At 40.4% G+C, this 20,461-nt stretch overlaps 7 protein-coding genes across 14 annotated transcripts; 3 read left to right on the plus strand and 4 right to left on the minus strand.

Moving 5' to 3' along the window:
- Positions 1-6: 6 nt before the first annotated feature.
- On the plus strand, positions 7-1,016 carry LOC108632325 (uncharacterized). The gene is made up of 4 exons (XM_018036822.2): positions 7-355; positions 414-499; positions 563-731; positions 816-1,016. Exons 1-4 carry the CDS (start codon positions 248-250, stop codon positions 864-866), a joined length of 414 nt encoding a protein of 137 aa, XP_017892311.1. The 5' UTR covers positions 7-247; the 3' UTR covers positions 867-1,016.
- A 65-nt stretch (positions 1,017-1,081) lies between these two features.
- On the minus strand, positions 1,082-4,072 carry LOC108632324 (Kinesin-like protein at 67A). Its single transcript, XM_018036821.2, has 2 exons — positions 1,375-4,072; positions 1,082-1,296 (listed from the first exon to the last, which is right to left on the minus strand). The coding sequence occupies exons 1-2, from the start codon at positions 3,996-3,998 to the stop codon at positions 1,257-1,259; spliced, it is 2,664 nt and encodes an 887-aa protein (XP_017892310.1). The 5' UTR covers positions 3,999-4,072; the 3' UTR covers positions 1,082-1,256.
- A 180-nt stretch (positions 4,073-4,252) lies between these two features.
- On the plus strand, positions 4,253-6,251 carry Pdp (pyruvate dehydrogenase [acetyl-transferring]-phosphatase 1-like protein, mitochondrial). The gene is made up of 4 exons (XM_018036908.2): positions 4,253-4,511; positions 4,570-4,711; positions 4,881-5,357; positions 5,432-6,251. Exons 1-4 carry the CDS (start codon positions 4,380-4,382, stop codon positions 6,112-6,114), a joined length of 1,434 nt encoding a protein of 477 aa, XP_017892397.1. The 5' UTR covers positions 4,253-4,379; the 3' UTR covers positions 6,115-6,251.
- Vps4 (vacuolar protein sorting 4) lies at positions 6,193-9,464 on the minus strand. 4 transcript variants are annotated; one of them, XM_018036909.2, is made up of 7 exons: positions 9,382-9,464; positions 8,625-8,685; positions 8,442-8,553; positions 7,980-8,356; positions 7,639-7,906; positions 7,074-7,516; positions 6,193-6,999 (listed from the first exon to the last, which is right to left on the minus strand). In XM_018036909.2, the coding sequence occupies exons 2-7, from the start codon at positions 8,646-8,648 to the stop codon at positions 6,898-6,900; spliced, it is 1,326 nt and encodes a 441-aa protein (XP_017892398.1). In that variant the 5' UTR covers positions 8,649-8,685; positions 9,382-9,464; the 3' UTR covers positions 6,193-6,897. The 4 variants fall into 4 exon arrangements, with proteins under 4 accessions (XP_017892398.1, XP_026675393.1, XP_026675394.1 ...); XM_026819592.1 differs by lacking the exon at positions 9,382-9,464 and adding an exon at positions 9,073-9,369; XM_026819593.1 differs by lacking the exon at positions 9,382-9,464 and adding an exon at positions 8,909-9,066.
- Positions 9,465-9,503: 39 nt separating this feature from the next.
- Positions 9,504-13,626, plus strand: ago (F-box and WD-40 domain protein 7). Of its 3 annotated transcripts, none has more exons than XM_018036904.2 (9): positions 9,504-9,801; positions 9,912-9,952; positions 10,390-10,646; positions 10,714-10,943; positions 11,056-11,158; positions 11,233-11,751; positions 11,819-12,226; positions 12,299-12,614; positions 12,699-13,626. In XM_018036904.2, the coding sequence occupies exons 3-9, from the start codon at positions 10,416-10,418 to the stop codon at positions 12,860-12,862; spliced, it is 1,971 nt and encodes a 656-aa protein (XP_017892393.1). In that variant the 5' UTR covers positions 9,504-9,801; positions 9,912-9,952; positions 10,390-10,415; the 3' UTR covers positions 12,863-13,626. The 3 variants fall into 3 exon arrangements, with proteins under 3 accessions (XP_017892393.1, XP_017892395.1, XP_017892394.1); XM_018036906.2 differs by having other exon boundaries at positions 10,795-10,943; XM_018036905.2 differs by lacking the exon at positions 9,912-9,952.
- Positions 13,627-14,634: 1,008 nt separating this feature from the next.
- Positions 14,635-15,326, minus strand: LOC108632383 (dnaJ homolog subfamily C member 24). Its single transcript, XM_018036913.2, has one exon. It carries the CDS (start codon positions 15,205-15,207, stop codon positions 14,788-14,790), a length of 420 nt encoding a protein of 139 aa, XP_017892402.1. The 5' UTR covers positions 15,208-15,326; the 3' UTR covers positions 14,635-14,787.
- An 83-nt stretch (positions 15,327-15,409) lies between these two features.
- On the minus strand, positions 15,410-20,455 carry LOC108632376 (ecto-NOX disulfide-thiol exchanger 2). Of its 3 annotated transcripts, none has more exons than XM_018036902.2 (10): positions 20,364-20,455; positions 20,234-20,285; positions 19,893-20,154; positions 19,242-19,819; positions 18,960-19,177; positions 18,454-18,895; positions 17,200-17,306; positions 16,273-16,467; positions 15,897-16,206; positions 15,410-15,825 (listed from the first exon to the last, which is right to left on the minus strand). In XM_018036902.2, the coding sequence occupies exons 2-10, from the start codon at positions 20,280-20,282 to the stop codon at positions 15,608-15,610; spliced, it is 2,379 nt and encodes a 792-aa protein (XP_017892391.1). In that variant the 5' UTR covers positions 20,283-20,285; positions 20,364-20,455; the 3' UTR covers positions 15,410-15,607. The 3 variants fall into 3 exon arrangements, with proteins under 3 accessions (XP_017892391.1, XP_017892390.1, XP_017892392.1); XM_018036901.2 differs by having other exon boundaries at positions 20,234-20,305; XM_018036903.2 differs by lacking the exon at positions 20,364-20,455 and having other exon boundaries at positions 18,454-18,637; positions 18,701-18,895; positions 20,234-20,322.
- Between the last annotated feature and the right edge of the window lie 6 nt (positions 20,456-20,461).

The following is a 20,461-nucleotide window of genomic DNA, read 5'->3' on the forward strand; positions in this document are numbered from 1 at the left end:
TTATTGTATAATATTAAAATTACGCATTTCTTATGCACGAACATGCATGCTCATAATTATACGCTCAATTTCATGCACACTTTATTCCGGAAGATTAAAGAAATAGTTGACGATTTCGTAACTTGAAACAAGTAGAGCAAAAAGGTAATGAGAGCATGTAAAATGTTATAAGAACGTTGGCGAGGTAAAGAAATACGAAGACTGACTTTTTCCTTACGCGAATGAATTGACACGTTAATCTGGAAGAATGTTGAAAACTTGTACACTAATTGGATTAGTCAATATTATCGTACGTCGAACTTACGCAGAAAATAGTTTAGAAGTTCGTGAAGCTTATCCGGTCCTCCCTAGGACGGTAAGTATATTAAAATTTCGAGCATAAACTAATTTCTCATAGCTCGCGTCTTTAATAGACGGAATGTTGTCAAGCGTCCACCGAGGTTGAAACTCGGAATTATTACGACGGGTACAGAGGAACTGCTGTTACTCCGTATTATTCGTAAGTAATGTTAGAATTGCTTGAAGTATGTTATTGATAACCATATTTGATCTTATCTTTCAGTTCAGGATTTGATCCTTTGAGTATTATGGCATCTCTAGCTTTTCTAGCGTTTCTATTCCAATCATTGGTGTCGTTATTCGATCGTTCAAGATCTATCAGACCCGTTATGTCGCGTCAATTTACGGAGCTTAAAACGTTAACAGAAATACTTGACGCACTGGACAAACATGTAAATAGTTAGATCTTATAAAAAAATATATATCATAATGTACGCATGTTTATTTGACGATTCTGTAAAATATGCCGTAAATAGGAAAGAAGCCGTAACGGGAAGTTATCGAACGTGAGACAGACGAGAAGATAACGTAATTGTAAGTTACCAATAAATACAAGTAGTATAAAAATCGTTATAAATAGTTCGTTTCGAGAATTTCGTTTATGTTACTGATTATTGCACAGCAGTACAGAACATCAAATAAATGCCAATATGACAAATAAACCCCTTTAAAAAGTATATTAAAAGGTACATTCGTATTCCTACATCGCTTAAGTAAAATTTGTACGTTCACTCTTTTCCTCATCATAACATTATTTTTGTACAAATACATTAACATTGTTTCATACTAGACTCTGTCATTATATTTAAATGTAAGAAATAAAAATGTCCAGTCAGTTCTCTGTAATCTTCTTACTGACTCCGAACGTATACATATATAATTACACGTTTCCTTAACTACGTTGCTTAAACTATTCTCTACCACGGTGTCCGCGATGAAGGTTGAACCGCTGCATATCTGCAACGATATAATAATCATTGTTATCTGGGTTTTGCGTTAATCAACGAGATAACATTAACATTTCTGCATACTTACTTTTTGCCATCTGGCTTTTGGTATGGATGCGTCGACATCAATCCTCTCCTTTCTTTTTCTCTCATCACTTTCAGTCCTCCGTCGGATGTATTAGGACTACTAGGGCTTCCCTTCCTCGGTTTATCCGCTTTCAACTTATTCAATATAGCTATACTTTTCGCACTCATCACTACCTGATGCCTCGGTGCTTGCTGTTTATTTTCTTTACCTTTTATTCCTACTGCGGACAGCGTGTAATCTTTATGCTTTGGGGATATCTTCCTTACTTGTTTAGTAGGAGTTTTAGTTACATTTACGTTGTTCTTATCAGAAAGAACACGTTTCTTAGCCTTTTCTGGTACACGCACACTACCGTGCCTTTCTACCGTGTTTTTATTCTCTTCTCTACTCTTTTTCGTTATTTCTATATCGTCAGTCGTATTCACACTTGCATCCTCGTGCAATGTGATAGTCGTTTCGTGAAATTCAGACGATTTGCCTGTCTCTGGGCAGGACGCATTGAAAGTCGCATTCAATACATCTTTAGCGCAATCATCTTGATTCTGATCTTCGGAAGGATTTAATACATATATAGGCATCTCGCTGTCTAACGGATCCATTACATTGTCCACGCTGAGGCATGTCAAACTATAAAAACGCTCGCCATGGTTTACTATTTCCATGTCCGACCATTTAATGTTTCTCACGCCTTCCAACAATTTGACCAGCTGTTTAAATTCTTCTCTCATGGGGTCCGTCAGTGTGCCGTAGCCTTTCATCATGTTGTAATAATGTTGCAACGTAGTACTCATCATTTTCACCATCGAATAAAGCGACTGCATCTCGCATTGTTGGAGATTGCTAATTTTCTTCGTGTGCTCGTATTGCTGCTGCATTCTGCAATTCTCTATCTCGCAAGTCTTTAACGCGATCATACTCTGTAATTTGTCAAGCTTCTTCAATTCCACTTGTGCGTTCAATTTTTTTATTTCCGTTTCTATCGAACATAGTTCATCCCATGCCGCTTCCATTTGTACCTTTAAAGAATCTCTTTGCCGTTCGAAATAATTTAACGATTTGTTAACTCTTGATTTTCCACTTGCATTTTGTTGCTCAGGCGTCAAACCGTCGACCACCGTTGTTAAATTGTGTAGCCTCTCGTCTGCTGCTTTCTTATATTGAATTCTACAGCACAATATTTTATCGGCGCTCTCCAGCGAGAGAACCTTTTTGTTCAGACTCTTCTTCTTTTCTAGCAAATCGATCAATTTATTACTGATAGCCATGGCTTGTTCATCCAACTCTTCGTTAATCCCCGTGTTCTTCGTTTCGGTTAAAATATTTGTCGATCCATTCTCAAGTGCCAATAATTTTTGTTTCAAATAATTAATTTCCTTCTTCTGTTCGTCGACCATTTTTATATAAGCAGTTACATGCATCTCGCAAGATATAATATTCTTTTTCACGTGAGTCTTAATCTTCTTTGCTCTGTTGGCGTACCTCAGTGTGTTATAAGTGTCCTCGTAACTAAAACTGGAAGGAGCCACATTGGCTATCATGACTGTCTGACAATTTCCACCTAAAGAATCTTTCAGAAGACGCGTTAATTTAGAATCCCTGTAAGTCACATGCTTAGCACCGTCTGCCAAATTGTTGATGCAATTGCCCAGAGCTAACAAGGATTTGTTTATGTTCGCACCCTCCTTGAACCTCGGCCCCTTGCAGCCTGTGGCAGAAGCTCTTTCAGAGCCAGCCAAATCGATCATAGACAGCTTCACTTGTCGTACTTGACCATCCAACTTATTAGTGATATTAATATAAACTTGGAAGACTGCGTGACTTCTGCTACTTTCTGCATTGGCATCAGTCGGATGCTGGGTACGATTCTTGTTACCCTTTGATAAGAGGGTTAATAGATCCTCTGCATTTTGAATAGTGATCACTTTAAGACCTGCAACGATTACTCCACACCTGCCATCGTCTCTCAAGTGCAAGGGCCCAGACTTGTGTAACAAATCTTGCACGTTCTCATTGTAAATTTCAAGGTACGTTACCCCCAAATTAAATTCGCGATGTTCGCTTTGGTTCTCGATTTGGGTAAACAGCTCTGCCACCGTTCTGTACGTGATACCAGGATCTTCACTGCTGCCAAGCATAGTGTGAGTCTTCCCAGCGCCTGTAGCTCCATACGCGAATACAGAGCAGTTATAACCGTCTAAAAGGCTGTTGATCAAATCTCTTGTGCTACCCTCGAACACGTCGCAATTGTTCGACGACTTGTCAAAAATTCTATCGAAAATAAACTGGAGTTCTTTGTTTTGTTTCTTAAGCAAATCACGGCTCTTCTGGGCGACGCCGTGATAAAAGAACGGGTTGTCCTCTTCCTTCGGATCGAATATCAACATCTTATCGTCGACGACTTTTACGACCGTTCTACAGTTGCCCTGTTGTTCATTATCGTTTTGCGGTCGTACCCTTACGATTACCTTGATACTCGTCTGCGAACTGGTCTCGTTTGTTTGCACCGTTGATATTCCTCCGCTCGTGCTCGGTTTCCCTCCATTGTTCGAAAATCGTTTCTTCGTAAACTGTTTCACTTTGTTCGGCGAAAATGCTTTCGCTAAATCCCGCTTGTTGAACACCATAGCAGATTCTAGACGCGAACGCGACAAGCATCACCGACCGTTGGGGATCAAGCAAATTTTGAAATTTAAATCTCTGCCCCCTATGGACTGTCTTCCAAGCAAAGTTCTGGCAACATTACGCGTCTTTTAGATATAGTGATATCATAGGGAATTATCTCGTTTACAGTGAAAACGGTACCCTAACGCGATCTAACTTATAACTGCCGCCATATGACATACGCAATGTATGCTGCATGTATGTATGTATGTACAAAAAAAGTGTGAAAAGATCATCGTTGAGAATAAGATTTTGACAATGATAGGTTGCTAACCTAATCTGCAACCATGTATCGTAACGGCGTGAGCACTGAAACGTGCTAGCAGAAAAACAGTGCAAATAGGATGGTCTTGCGAAACGTTGGTAACAGCTTGATTAAGACTGTCGGAAATGTATACATTAAGAAGAATGAATGGAGCATCAGGAAACCTATTAAAAGACTGTACACGGCATTGCCGCGACTCACGCCGCTGGAGGTAATTAAATATTGTCATACGCTGTGGTGTGGATTTAATTAATGAGACCGTGCTACAGGTCACATCGATCTTACAAGCTAACGAATATACCAAAGAATTCGATGGTCAAAGCTCTGTGAAATATTACGATTCGAATCAGTTAGCATCTAATAGTCCTATAGAAGACACTCGATGCGAGGCCCAATGTTTGTTTACAAAAGGTAGAACGATATAAAACTCACTATGGAACGAGACAGTCTTTTACTGCCTCTCTCTCTCTCTCTCTCTCTCTCTCTCTCTCTCTCTCTCTCTGTCTGTCTGTCTGTCAGTGTCAGAGGCATGTCGATCCGATTTCGTTTCTTTTACAACAGAAGAACATGTTTATTTTAGGGATATTGTTAGGTGTGTTCGATGGTCACGGAGGTGGTACTTGCGCACAAATCGTTTCTAAGAGACTTTTCCATTATATCTCAGCATGTTTGTTGCCCGCAAAATTGCTAAAACAATATTTAAGCACGATCAATTCGGACAATAAAATCGAATTCCTTCAGATATTCAATAACAAAGTGGAGTTCGTCTCCGAGATTAAAGATCTTTACCAAGCGAGTTTCTTGAGCTTTGTCAAAGAATTGATAGAAACGGAGTGTAAAAAAGAGTTTCAAATGGAAAGAGCTTTAGAGAACGCGTTTCTCAGATTAGATAACGATTTGTCGAACGAAGCACTTTTAAATTTAGGTAAGACCAGTACCGCTAGGACCCTCGCTGTCGCAATGTCTGGCGCCGTTGCGGCTGTCGCACACATCGATGGTCCACATTTGCACGTCGCCGGAGTTGGTGATTGCCAAGCGGTACTCGGCGTCCTTTCCGGTGCATAATCACAATTATCCGAAGCATATAATTCTCGTCGACGATCATAATCATCGTCGTTCTTCAAATTTCAGAGGACGAAGGTTGGACCGCGAAATCGATGACCGTTGAACACAACACGGACAATCGCGCGGAAGTCGAAAGAATCTTTTCGGAACATCCTGCTAATGAGAAATCGACTGTGATTAAAATGGAAAGGCTACTCGGTCAATTAGCTCCCCTACGTTCCTTAGGTGATTTCCGGTACAAATGGAGCAAAGATATACTGAGGGAGGTGGTAGTGCCGTATTTCGGCGAGGCTGCGATCCCCCCGCACTATCACACTCCCCCGTATTTAACGGCAAAGCCGGAAGTGAAATACCACAGGCTGACACCCAGAGACAAGTTCCTTATCATAGCTAGCGACGGCTTGTGGGATTTAATGACACCTTTGCAAGCTGTCCGGCTGGTGGGCGAACATATGAGCGGGAAGGTGACATTAAATCCGTTGAGGCTGCCTCGGAAGAACATGAAATTGTCTGAGATTAATAAAATGTTGTTGCAACGGAAAGAAGGCTTGAAACGGAAGCCGCTGGACAGTAACGCGGCGACTCATTTGTTGAGAAATGCGCTAGGCGGTACGGAGTACGGTACGGATCATGTAAAATTGTCGCAATTGCTAACGCTGCCGAAAGAGGTGGTAAGAATCTTTCGTGACGATATCACTGTGACGGTCGTCTACATGGATTCGGAATTCTTAAGGCACTGCCCTCCATAGATAAATTTCCTGTTACATTTTTAAGACACATTTTTTACGATTGTCATCGTTTCTAAGCTTTATTTGAAGAAGCTTGTGTTGGATCTTGTACAGCTTGTTATTTATTTAATTAACAATAAAAACAATTTACATGGAAAGGGTAGTCTGCTTATTTGAAATACGTACACACATATCATATACTACATGTAATCGCAATTACGTACAATTTGAAATCGGTTATTCGCAGTAAATAGATGTCGTTAAACAAAAATCGAAATTATATAAAACATACAAATAAATTGCTAATCGTTTATCATAAACATTAATCAGAAGTACTTATTAAACCTACGTAATGTACAATTAATTTGTTAGGTACAAGAAAAACTTATAGCGATATTTATATAAGTTAAAACGCTATACTTCATAGACCGCGCGGCTCATCAATTTTTATCCGTACACATGTCTGAATAAGAAACAGTCTATTGTTTTTTTCTTCGCTGACTAAAACTCTAACAAATCTTTATCTCAAAATATATATGTATGTATATATCGCTAATTCTGTCGATTTGATGTTAGCTTCGAAAAACGGTGCTTTCTGGTAAGCTCAAGCTTGCGACGTTATCGGGCAATGATCGTCGAAGGAAAAAGAAAATAGAAAACATTGGAAATCAAAATCTGACATGGTGTTTTTGTACAAATACTATGTATAGCAATATTGGTAATCAAACAAGACGTAAGGCAAGTGCGTGTATAATTGAAAGTTACACCCGAAGTGTACAGCAATTTCGTTAACAAACTTGGGCATCAACCTTCTTGACCGAAATCCTCCTTGAATTTCTCCAATTTCGCCATGTCTTCCTCGTTCACTGTGGGACGGGTAGTCGCCAACGATTTCATCATGTCTTTCTGCATGTTAAAAAAATCTCATCGATCAGAATAGTTGAAATCGCTTTGAAAGAAAAAATGATCAGAATACTTGCCATAGTGACTGGTGGTTCATAAAGTTTATCACCGTCGACTTCCATCCAATTCATTTCAATGGCTGCGGGATCTCCCGGCGAGCATGGCGTCAGTAAATCATCGACGATGACGGAATGATCCTTCGGTGACGGTCCCCTTACACGTTTAAAATGCGTTGCGGTCTGAACTTGTCTAACTGGTTGCATGAGCGAATCTCGTACGATAATACTTATATCAGCGCCGGAATATCCATCAGTGGCAGCTGCTAATTTCTTAAAGTCTTCTTCTGTTAAACAGTGAGAAGTGTTTCCTAGATGAAGTTTGAACATTATAGCTCGAGCTTGCTCATCGGGTAAAGGAATGTAAATTCTCTTTTCGAATCTTCTTCTAATAGCAGAGTCCAGTACCCAGGGTATATTAGTGGCGCCCAGTACCAGTATTCCGTCATTATCCGATCCCACACCTAAGAAATCAGTGTATTGTAACACATTGGTGGTTTGTTTATGTAACTTTGAAAGATTCGTATGTTATGGACGGACCCGATCCGTACGCCGAAAGAATGATGAAAGATGATGTATCATGTACCTTGCATCTGAACTAGAAACTCCGTTTTTATCCTTCTCGCGGATTCGGACTCGTTATCGGAACGTTGCGAACATAATGAATCGACCTCATCGATAAATATAATGCTAGGCTTGTGTTGACGAGCGAGTTCGAATAAATTTTTTACAAGTTTCTCGGATTCGCCGAGCCATTTGCTCACCAAATCCGAAGAAGAGACGGAAAAGAAAGTCGAGTTATTGGCTTCTGTCGCGACAGCTTTCGCTAAATAGGATTTACCAGTACCTGGTGGCTAGAAATATCTTGAAATTACTTATAAAATACTTATGTGTAAGATTGTTCAAGTACTTTGTTTAGAAAATTACCCCAAACAGTAAGATACCCTTCCATGGTATCCGTTTTCCGGTAAACAGATGGGGAAAACGTATTGGTAATATAACAGCTTCCTTCAGTGCTTCTTTGGCTCCATCCAAACCAGCAACGTCACTCCACTTTACATCCGGTTTCTCGATAATTATTGCACCTTCTAGCTTACTTTGAAGTTTCTTCTTCTCAGGATCACTATCTGTGTCACTGTCACCGCTATCGCTTTTCTTATCTTCTGTTTTGGAGTTATCTTCACCCGCTTTCACCGGTTTCTTCTTGCCCTTTTTCAAATATGCTTTCAGCTTCTCAGCTCTTTCTAGATACTGTGTACATTTTGCTCTTATACTTTCCTTGGCCCTGTCTCCTTGTGCTTCATCTGAAAGAATAAAGATACCGATGCTATTTATACCACTGACTCTTGTCAACGAATTATCAGAAGCAAAAATATGTTGGGGGCATACATTTAATAGAATGCAGGAAATATTCGACGGCATGTTCATACAACCTAAGTGCCTCTTCATAATTTTTATTGCGGTCTTCTTCTGTAGCTTTGGTAACTAGATCTATAGCTTTCTGTGGAATATCAAGCAAAGTGATAACCCGCGATGGCTAGTCAGTGAAAATAATCTGTGTTAATAACTCACCTGCAATATCGTACCCAGAGCCATTGTATCAGCTTAAATTTCAGCTAACCTTTGTTTTGTTCTACGAATGTCAAATACTGATTAGTTTTAACCGTGACCATGCGATATCGCGTTTGGAAAAGTAAAACGAAACAGCGTTTGAGACGACGATCCGACGCGTCAATCACGCATTCTCTTTCGGTCGGTCTCAATTATTTAAAGATAAAACTGCAGCTATTCTACCGTGTTTGATAACCTTTAAAATTCGGTGGCTCATCAACGTCACCGCTTGACATATCACATACCTCACAAACACATTCCTAATATTTTCAAAGGAACAAGTATAGAATACAGTAAAACCAGTCGCGTTCTCGATAATGCGTAATGTCCCGTACACAGAATATTCTTTTCGAATCAGTCGCAGTGGAGAATATATATAAGAATTAAAATAATGGATAAAAAAAAGTACCATCGACACCTCAAACCTTAAGCCATCGTATGTACGAATTTTACTTAGTAAACGCAGAATCACGTAATATCGTGCAAATTATTATAAATATCTGTGAATTCTCGTTTGCACATACACAACAATAGATAGGATTAATTTCTGCGAGACTGATAAACATTTGGTTTCTATGTCCTATCGAGCATAAAATTGATTGATTGAGCTCGTCGAGCGAATTAAGTACAAGATTAAGATGAGAGTTTATTGTTATAGGTCACTCTGTCACGATTCTTGTGTAAACGAAAAGAATATCGTAAATCATGTTTGATATACCTATTAGTTTATTGTAACTATTGTAAGTGTAAGTATAACCAACGGATGGAATGGCAACGACGATGTGAGACGAACAATGGATATGCGGCTTATAAACGTAAACGCATGTGCAACAGCTACTACCTGTCTACGAAGCACCGAGTCTACTCCGGAGAGATAAAAACCTCGGGCCTACCGAGAGTTACCGATGGATCTTTTTCTGTGTTTATACCCGTTTCTTATTTTTGTTTCAACACCCGCGCTGGCCTAAATTTTCAATCGAAAAGTTAACGTTGTCGCCTTCTAACCTAACAAAATACTGACACACGAAAAATGCATACCGTGACCATATGATAGAAACATTAATCGAAAGAAACTTGGATCACCGTTGTACAGTAGTTTTACAATAAGGAGTCCGACGAGGAAAAACATTCGATCTAAGTATGAACCGCTCGTTTATAATTAGCTCCCCATTTCTATTATTTATTTCTCGCGATAATCCGATGAAAATTAAGGGTGTGGCTAACCGGTCCTTCCTTTTATTATTCTAGGCTATGTTCCGAATCTAACTTGGTTTTAGGATCCGTCTAAGGTTAGGATTTTTGCATACTTTTCGACGATTAACTTGCTCGTCGTGAATGTAATTAATACTAATACGTTTTTAACGACACTTTCATTATACCATTGTTCTGATATCTTATACGAAAAGATAAGTGTTACACCAACTCTCGTTCTCGCCTGTCTCGCTTGCGATTATTTCTCTTTTTCTAATTATTTTTCGAGCTTCTTTATCAGTCTCCACGTTTATTTCTACCAGAGAATTGGTAAAATGTGCATTTCAAGTGAATTATATAAGTAAAATGACAAGCTTCTTTAGCCAGTTCGTAGTAACAATTTATTATAGGATAATAAAGAAATGGTTTGATACATAGAATCATGGAAATATGGATTAATTCAACGTTAATCTCTGTGTACAACTTTTAAACCTTATTAGACCGAATTAGGGATTAGACAATTTCTTTATTTCAGGTAATACAATCAGACATAAGCCAGTGATGTCTGTCCCTTCCTCGTCCTCTAAAGTGAATGATAATAAACCAGGTGGTACAAGTCCAAGTCCTGTCGAGGGCATAGAAGGTGTTCCAGGACCTAGTTCTTTAGAACCTATGCATTCTCTTTTAACACGAGATGAAGAATCAGAAGATTACGGTGAAGATGGCGAGGAGGAGGAGGAGGAGGAGGAGGAGGAGGAAGAGGATGACACCAGCGGCGAGGAGAGCGAGGAGGTGAGTATTATTCGATACGGTTTGTTTTAGAGAAATGTCCGCGTCATTGCAATCGGTTGCATTTCAGTTTAGTGACACGGGAATATTTTGCGATGCAGAATGTGAACCCGAGATTGAAAGTAATAATTGTTCGTTGTCCACATCGCAGCCACAGCCTCTTACCCCACGGGTGCCCAGTCCCATTTTGCATACCTGCGTGCCGTTGGATGCCGTTCAACCTCAGAGAAAACGTAAAAGCGAAACCGAATCGAGTTTACCGTGTAAAAAGCCTAATCCTGAAGATAAATCCTATTCGATGTAAGTGATAGAATTCAAGGATGATCATCCAGAACGTGTTCGTTCGAGAGCGTGTTCGTTCGAGAGCGTGTTCGTTCGAGAACGTGTTCTCAAACGTTTTTCTCCTTTGCAGGATCGTTAAGAAATTGGATGACAAGGCTAAACATACACGATGCGTGATTCCAACGAAAGATAATCCTCCGCCAGAAATGAGTAATTGGCTCCTTCAGTTTCAGGTAGAATCGTTTGATAAAAAGAAAAGTTAAACCGTCGTTTATTTTTATACTAAAGATACTGCTCTTAACTGTAGAGATGGTCGAACGCGGAAAGAATGCTAGCGATAGACGAATTGATCGAGAGGTGTGAGCCGACGCAAGTGCGGCATATGATGCAAGTGATCGAGCCTCAGTTTCAGAGGGACTTTATATCGTTGTTGCCAAAAGAGTTGGCCCTGGCCGTGTTAGCTTTTCTAGAACCAAGGGATCTCTTGAGGGCCGCGCAAACCTGCCGTAACTGGCGATTTCTCGCCGACGACAATCTGTTGTGGAAGGAGAAGTGCAGAGCAGCCGGGATAGAAGACTTAAAAGAGTTGTCTCCGTCGAAAAAGAAGAGTTGTAGGAATGCTGTTAACTCGTCGTGCCCGTGGAAACAAGCGTACATGAGGCAGCACAATATAAAAATGAACTGGAGGACGAAACCGATCCGTACGCCGAAGGTTCTCAAGGGACACGACGATCACGTGATTACGTGCCTCCAGTTCTCCGGGAATCGGATAGTGAGCGGTTCTGACGACAACACGCTCAAAGTGTGGTCCGCCGTTACGGGAAAGGTAAGTTGAACGTGGATACGATAACGCCAATATTACATTTTCTACATTGTCGTACGCGTTTGCACAGTGTTTGAGAACGTTGGTCGGACATACCGGTGGTGTATGGTCTTCGCAAATGTCTGGGAGCACTGTGATTAGCGGTAGCACCGATCGTACCTTGAAAGTATGGAACGCAGAGACTGGCCAGTGCATCCACACTCTTTACGGTCACACGTCGACGGTGAGGTGTATGCATCTACACGGTAACAAAGTAGTCAGTGGCAGTAGAGACGCTACGTTGAGGGTGTGGCAAGTGGATACCGGCGAGTGCTTACACGTGCTTGTGGGTCATTTGGCGGCTGTTAGATGTGTGCAATACGATGGGAAATTAGTGGTCAGTGGCGCCTACGACTACATGGTTAAGGTTTGGAATCCGGAACGCGAGGAGTGCCTTCATACCTTACAAGGACATACAAATCGTGTTTATTCCCTCCAAGTAAGAATCGGTTTTTCGCTGTAAGCTTTCACACGCGTGAACACGGGTAAGTAACGTCTGTTTCTTCTTCAGTTCGACGGTGTACATGTTGTTAGCGGTTCCCTGGATACGAGTATAAGAGTGTGGGAGGTTGAAACCGGCGCATGTAGACATACATTGATGGGTCACCAGTCGCTCACCTCGGGGATGGAGTTACGCAATAATATTTTGGTATCTGGAAACGCGGATTCAACCGTTAAAGTATGGGACATTGTCAACGGTCACTGCCTTCAAACGTTGTCTGGTCCAAATAAACATCAGTCTGCTGTCACTTGCCTTCAATTTAACAGTCATTTTGTAATTACTTCGTCCGACGACGGTACGGTCAAACTGTGGGACGTTAAAACTGGTACGTCACATCGTATTACACTCTTTAGGCGAAATCGAATTTCTCGAATAAGCCAACAGGTTAAAACGTTCGCTGTTTGTCCAGGTGATTTTATAAGGAACTTGGTCGCCTTGGAGAGCGGTGGAAGTGGTGGTGTTGTGTGGAGGATACGTGCGAGTGATACAAAGCTGGTGTGCGCGGTGGGTAGCCGCAACGGCACGGAGGAGACCAAACTGCTGGTCCTCGACTTTGATGTAGAGGTAAAATAGTGTACTCTTCTGTGGACAAAACTGCCCTCCTCAATGAATTCTGTACATAGTCCGATTAGGTAGCGTAACCAATCTATTGTACAATGGTTCATGTATTACATGTGGTGTGATTGTGATAAGCATGTATGGGAAAGATACGACGGGGAGATCCAAGGACGAGGATGGATCGGTAGCTGTTTACAAATGATCTCCGAAGTGGTAGAGAACCTATAAACTGAAGGCATTAGTTATATTAATTACGAAGTGTATTCGTAATAATTCGTAAAGTGTAATCGTGGTGTACAAATACGAGATTTCAAAGACTCAACAAATTAACGGGTGGAACGAGGAGCTTATCAGTGTACCACTGTATCGCCGCTGTTATCAAATTCGACACGAAGTCCTAATAATTTAAAACGGATGATGATTGCCCGCCATGAACATTGCAATTACATAACTATTTGTACGGGCGCTTAGGAAAGTATTTTTAAATTACAGAGAAGAAGAAAGATTTCGTACCGTATTTCTCAGAGCATATACATACGAAAATATTGCTTAAAGAATCTCAGTGATGAAAATGAGGAAGGATCCAGGGGGACGGTGAAAAATTGAACAAACAATCGAAACGAATAACAAATTTAGATTTGACAAAACAAAAGAACTGCATACCGATATAAATGTTCTTTACACAATAAGTTTTTCTCTCCGCCGTACCGTGTGGTACGGTTTATTTAAATTTTTCACTTACGTTGGTTAAATTAATTATTATGGGAATTGTGCATAATTTATTGGATAATATAATCGATATTTAAGAATTTTTTAATGAGGCATGAACGCTTCTGTTCTTTACTCGTCTCGTTTTGTTTCGATTATACGTCAGTTTGTATTGTATCATTTAAACTGTTCGTACAGAAAATTATTCGTACGAAATTATACGATCGTAGAATCCGTGGTTAAATTTCATTTTCTTTGTCATGACAGATGCCTCGATGGAAGTGGTAGCGACTTCTAGTACTTTGTCAACGTCGATGTTACGTCGGATTACGTTAGAGATATCATGTTGATATTTTTCTTTAACGAACGTGTTACGGTAACCAGAAACGAATCTGTTGGTTCCAACAGGAAAAGGCTCGATAAACTATATTTCATTTGTACCTATCAATTTATAAGCGCACTACGCGAATATTGATCCTAATTTATCAAGATCAATGTCTCTGTTTTTGGACGATAACAATGTATAAACTATTTGTGCAAAATCAAATTTTGTTGCACGGGCATACTTTATCAGTATTTATAATTGTCAATATTATGAGCGTGAGCTCTTAATTTTATTATGTATCGCATGGATCGTCGGTAATGTAATATTTGATCGATTCGCGCGTAACACGTTCAGAATCAATCGCAATTTTTTGTTTATCGACACGCATTCGACGACCATTGGTAATCATTTGAATTTACTGGTCGACACTTGATGAATAAAATAATATTGATTTTGATTATATTAGTAGAAATGCCTGGTTTCGCTACGGTGCAATAATAAGAGTTGCAATATGCACGTATCAATCGAGGACTGTAAAACATCAGTCATCATGCGAGAATCATTATAATAATAAGGTGTTGTAGATTTTTTTTATAGCGATTAGTTTTCTTTTTATACAAAACTATTCCTCATGGCAGAAGTCGTTAAACAAAATCTACGCAGACTATTATTTTCCGATGGACAATAAATCTTACAAATTCTATTGCCAACGCAAAACGATGTGAATGCAATTTTTATTATTGAACCCAGGATATTCTAAGGATCGTGTTTTTATTTGTATATTGCTCAATAGTTTATATTTGTAATGATGTGTTATCTGTTGTATCATTTTTGATAAGAAATAGAAAATGTTGCTGCATTTTAAGTCCTGCGTGTTATACATTTATTATTTATAGAGAGTGAAATGTTACGTTTCGATGACAATGAGAAAAGTGCACTCCAAGCATGGAACTTGTATCAGCTGATTCTTTGCTTCGACATATTTTTTCTGAACACAGTACAGTCCACCGCATCTGCAAGGATAAGCCAACACGTTCTCGTCGTTGTCCATTGTTTCCAGATCGTTACACGATATCCTCGCGTATATCGGGGCACTCTCCGAATCTAACTCCTCCTGTGTTTGCGTAGCGTCATACTCTTCTCTTAGTTTAGGGTTGCTCAGAACCTGCCAGGCCTCCAAAACATGCTGAAATTTTACACCATCCTGCTCCGGTCTACTTTTGTCCGGATGAAATTTCAATGCCAACGCGCGGTAGGCACGCTTTATGTCCTCGGCACTCGACTCCTTGCTGCAACCAAGTATCTCGTAATAATTCGTCAAGCTCATCGAGTTGCAATCGTGAAAAAGTGTTGAGAGAACAGGTTATACGGCACTTTCACATTCACTGAACGCTGCTGAACGCGCTAAATGGCTAAATACTGGTGGATGTGGATATGACGATATGACATGTATATAATACTGAAACAGTGGGGGAGATACAAAAGGAGCAGTAGTGGGGGGTTTCATTTCAACACGTTCCCGTATAGTATTAGCTTTTGAACGTAATCAATTTTATTTACAAGTGTTCCGTTTAATAATGACATTATGAGGTAAAGACTGGCTACAAGAATTACAAGTATCACAATAAAAATGTATATGACATGAGGAGACACTGTGATACGATAATATTGTAAAACCGTTTCTTCGTTAGCTTCTCTATTGAATTTCAATTATCGGTACAGGCGGATCAGTGACTACGATAAACGTTGAATCCTGAGAATTGCCAACGTCTTTCCATGTTCGCGCCGATACCGAATAAATCTTGTTTGAAGACTTGCGGGAATCGTTGCATCAGAGCTTCCACTTCGTTGGGCTTGATACCTGGTTCCATTTTTTGTAAATAAGACCAGAGGTAATCTACGCTCGCACCGAACGGATGAATATGTAAAAACGTCGCTATTAATCCTGCGATTTTGAAAGAACGATGAATATAATATGAGGTTCGGTCAGAAGGATGTAGAATTTATTTAATTTACCTATCAGCTTAGCATCCTTTTGACTAATTTGTATGAAACTAGAGGTTGAGATCAACTGTTTCGGAGTTCGGGGCTCGTCGTTGATGTCGTCGTCCTTGTCTAACGTTATTACCTCGCTCTCTCGCGGTTCTTCCTTCTTCGTTGCGTTCAACTTCACGGTCAGATCTTTGATCTTCTGGTCATCCTGCGCCTGCTGTTTCCTAGATTGCATTAATTGTTCCTGCATACCCTTCAAGGTCTGCTGTAACATCTTCATCTGCTTATCCTTCGCGTCTATCTCGCTCTTCGTCTCGGACTTGAGCAGATCCACCTAAAAGTTTACGTTCGAATAATTTTCCTTTCCTTGTAACTGTTTGTTGTAACAACAGCCGCATACTTCGTTTTTATACGCCTCTAACTGACATCGGAGACTGTCGTTCTCCTCTTTCAAAGTTTGCAATCTTTCCGTATCTTCGTGAGAGTCCGACTGATTGCGCGCTTTCTTCCTTTGCGGTTCCTCTTCAGAATCGGAAACTTCCATTTCCCCTTCGCCTTCCATCAAAGATTCTTCCAGTTGCACCGCTTTAATCTCCTATGATAACGAAAAACCATCATCGAGTTTGTCCCCATGCAAATTTAGTTCAAAGACAACATCAATGAAACATGCCATATATATACAATATATATACATATATCTATGTATATGTATACGTATATGTATGTACACATTTGTATTGTTTTCTTTAAATATTGCTACAGGTAGAACGTTAAAATTTTTCTTCTTTCGTGTATGAAATAATAACGCTATGAAACTTTTCCAGATTTGTCTTTGAGAGACCAGACCTCACCTGAAGAAAATTCGATAGAAACATTTGAATGAATGAATGAATAAATATAACAATGTTTTTGCTTACGATCAACCGTATCTTACAGGTGAAAGTAAAATCGTACTTGGACTTGTTCAATTTCTGTTCTCTTCGATTGTTACCTGCTCAAGCTCCAGTTAATGATACCTGTCCAAATCGAATGCCAAAAAAAAAAATACTATTTTACCTTCCTCACGTCCCGTAACTCCCGTATATTCGTTTGTAAAAAAGAGTACACGATCCGGATGTATAAAAGTTATCTGTACTCGTTAATATTGTTACTTACCTTCGTTTGAAAAAAGTGTTTGGAAAACGCGTATTGCTCGGCTTATAGACGATCGTGCATTCGCATAAAGAGGCTTTGCAAGAGAGATTGTCGATGATTACCCGTTGACTAATCGTAAAACAAACGTAACGTACTGGACACGAGCTACTGTCATGGGAATGCAAATACATACCGAGGATTGTTTCTTCCACATTTCGATGTTCTTCCGTTGAGCCTTTGTGAAGTGATCCCAGACCTTCTTGTGGCTGGCCGCAGTAAACACGCGTTCGATTTGACTGACTGTTGGTGACATGGTCGCATGTTGCATACAAAAACACAACAAATCTTCTGTTGTATACCCTGCTTTAAACTCTACATTCGTTTTCATCTAATACGTATGTAACTCTCTAGTTTAAAGATCACCTGTGTATATATGTACATATACTTTAAACATATTTCAATGACACAATGCGTGTCCCTACATTAGATCTTTTCCTCTCCAAAATTTCACGTATGTTTTTCTTTTTTTCATCCGTCCTCCGTCTTCTCTCGGAAAATCTTACGTACAACGAGCTAGGAGCCGTGTCAGAAAGTTTCTCAGCTGACTTTAAAAGTAATATTCAATCAAAAACTGGTTTCACTGTCGATCGAGGATCCTTTTCGAGGGTTTCGCTGCCAATCGGTTTATTGCTCATTTTCTATTCGAAAATGTGCGCTATTCTCCTAACAACTTACAACATGTAGAGGCTTCCAACGTTAAGACGATGATCTTTTGCTACGATTCTACAGATTTGTCTCTTACTTGTCACAGAAAATCGTTTAAATCGTTGGCAAGCGTACCTGATCGTGTACCTGATGATAAAGTGACACCGGAATGCGCGGAATCGACAAACCGTGTGAAGAATCGTAGCACAATGATAATTCCGCAACAAATATTTAGCCCGTCACCCTTAATCCTTAGCATTGCAAGCATGCAATTCTTAGGTACACTAGATATTTCTATGAAATGAATCTTTGTAGTGAATCTGTGCTCCTTCGTTCGATCATCAGAGCCTAGAGCCAGGATTTCTTCACCCACCTTATTTCCTCCTACTGTCTTTGATCCTTCTACCGAGTCGTCCCGATTGTACATTGCCCACGATACACTTTACTCTTTTTACAATACACCTGATGCCGAACGTCGACGAGAATAATAATATTTTTCGAACAAGATTCAAGATGAGAAAAAAAAAAGTTGGACGATCCAAGTCTCGGTAGAAAAAATTTCATCCAATTTTTGTGTGCGAAATTTTTCAATTTGCCGTATCGAGCACCAAACTCTATGACCCTTATTAAAAAAAAACTTACCAGACAAAGGAATATGTATGTGGATTTGCTCTTGTGTACATGAAGAGCTATGTTGTACAAAAAAAATATATATACATGTGTATGGTTTGTATGCACGTACATTGTATTAAGAGTCCCTGCATCCTCCCTTTCATCAGTTCCTTGGCCTTCTGCAGTTCTTCCTCGTATGCGACTTTTTCTGTCAACAACCTCCGGACGTGAGAATTCGTTGATTGGATCATCGAGTAAAATGTGTTGGCGTTGCGTTTGGTACAGTCTCCGCGCTCGAGCCAGGTCACGACCACCTGGAATCGATTTGAATCGGTTTCAATCTTGAGGAAGGCTCTTTTCACAAACTTGTTACTCACTTGCACGGCTTTCATGAACGTGTCGTCTTGTTTGATCTTCTCGCAAATATTCGATGCTTCGTGATCCGTGTAATGGACAACCGGTGGAGGACTAGACGGTGCTCTTTGCCTTTCTTTCTCAACTCTTTCTCTGTGTCGCTGTTCTCGCTGCAGCTGACGTTGCCTGCATTCCCACTCGTACTGATCGTCTCTGGCCTATTTTTCAATGTAACAACGTAGTAGAGAAACGTATCTCAGGGAAAATTAATTTCGTACGAACCTGAGCGAAATCTACGTGAAGTCTACCAGTGTTTGCAGAATCACCACTAGATCCTATTCTAACTCTATAGCCGGATAAATAAATAGCCGCGTCGACGCTACTCTCTAGTACAAAACGTATATGGCAAAAATTTTTCTTAGAAAGCCGCAGCGTGGTTATCTCGCCGCAACGTTCGAATATCTCTTGAATTATCGTTTCCGTAATGTTCTCCGGCAAGCCTGCAGAAATGTCGAACGCGTTTCTCTATCGATCCCGATCATTATTTCTATAATAAAAACGTACCTCCGACAAAGATTGTCCTGCACCCCGGGGGTCGTTCCCTGGTCGTTGGAGGCGGAGCGTTCGGATTCGGTGGGAACAGTGTACAACTTTTACAATGTATAATCTCCTTGGTACCTTGCGGCGTGGTTGGCGGCGGAGGTAAGGCACTGCTCATGATCTGGGCAGCATCATTCATTATTTGTTCTGGTCCTAATATTTGTGCGCCTATCATACTACCGTCGTGCGACATCATTCCCATACCCATAGGTCCGTAACTATGAGTATGTCCCATGTGCGGACCAAGAGTCATCTCACCCATCATTGGTCCCATCGGTCCCATTGGACCCATGCCCATCACCGGATATCCTACTCCCATTCCCCAAACTCCTGTCGCTTGTTCCATTTGCCCCAAATTCGGTGTGCTACCAGCGTTTGACGAAGATGAGATTTCGTTACCATTAGTATTACTATTATGACCGCTATTGCTACCAGTAGAATTAATGCTATTTCGATCGTCAGGCCTCCTCTCTTCTCTTCTATCCCTATCGTTCCTTTCTTCCCTTCTATCCCTGTCCCTTTCTCTTCTGTCACTTCTAGATCTGTGTAAACACAATCAGAATGTCAACACGATTCTCTAATCAAATTCTACACAAATTTGAAAGGAAGAAGAACCTTCTATTGTCTCTGTTGTCTCTGCAATCTCGAGTCTCTCTTTCGCGTCGGACGTCATTCTTCTCGCTCCTCTTATCATTGGTGTCTTCAGAAGTTTCTCTAACTACTGGCGGTTGATTTTTGTTCGTACTAAATTCTAGAGGGGAGTCATTCATTCCAGGCAGTGGTATAGGTGGTGGCAAGGGTGGAAATCCTTGGCCCGCTAGCTCCATGAAACTTTGCGGACCTGCGATCGCGGTAAGGGGTCCCATTGGTCCCATACCTGAAACCACAAGTTCACACAAAAGATATTAAATAAATAAATTCTTTTTAAAATGCATGGTTATGAGGCATCAGCATACCCATCGGTGGCATAGCGGCCGCTGGTACACCCGGGAAGTTGTAAGCCATCTTCTATCAATTGTTTAATCACTCTGCAATTATACTCGGGCAAGTTACAAACGGCAAGCAATCGAACAAAAGTGAGTTTACTTTTTCGAATTCCGGATTATATCATTCCGAACGGTGCATCCAATATGGCAGGAAGATAAAAGTAACCTCCCGTGACGAGAACTTTTCAATCGATTCAT

This window comes from Ceratina calcarata, unplaced genomic scaffold (genome assembly GCF_001652005.2).
Source record: "Ceratina calcarata isolate Rehan_Ccalc_2016 unplaced genomic scaffold, ASM165200v1 scaffold154.2, whole genome shotgun sequence".
In the NCBI taxonomy this organism is placed as follows: domain Eukaryota; kingdom Metazoa; phylum Arthropoda; class Insecta; order Hymenoptera; family Apidae; genus Ceratina; species Ceratina calcarata.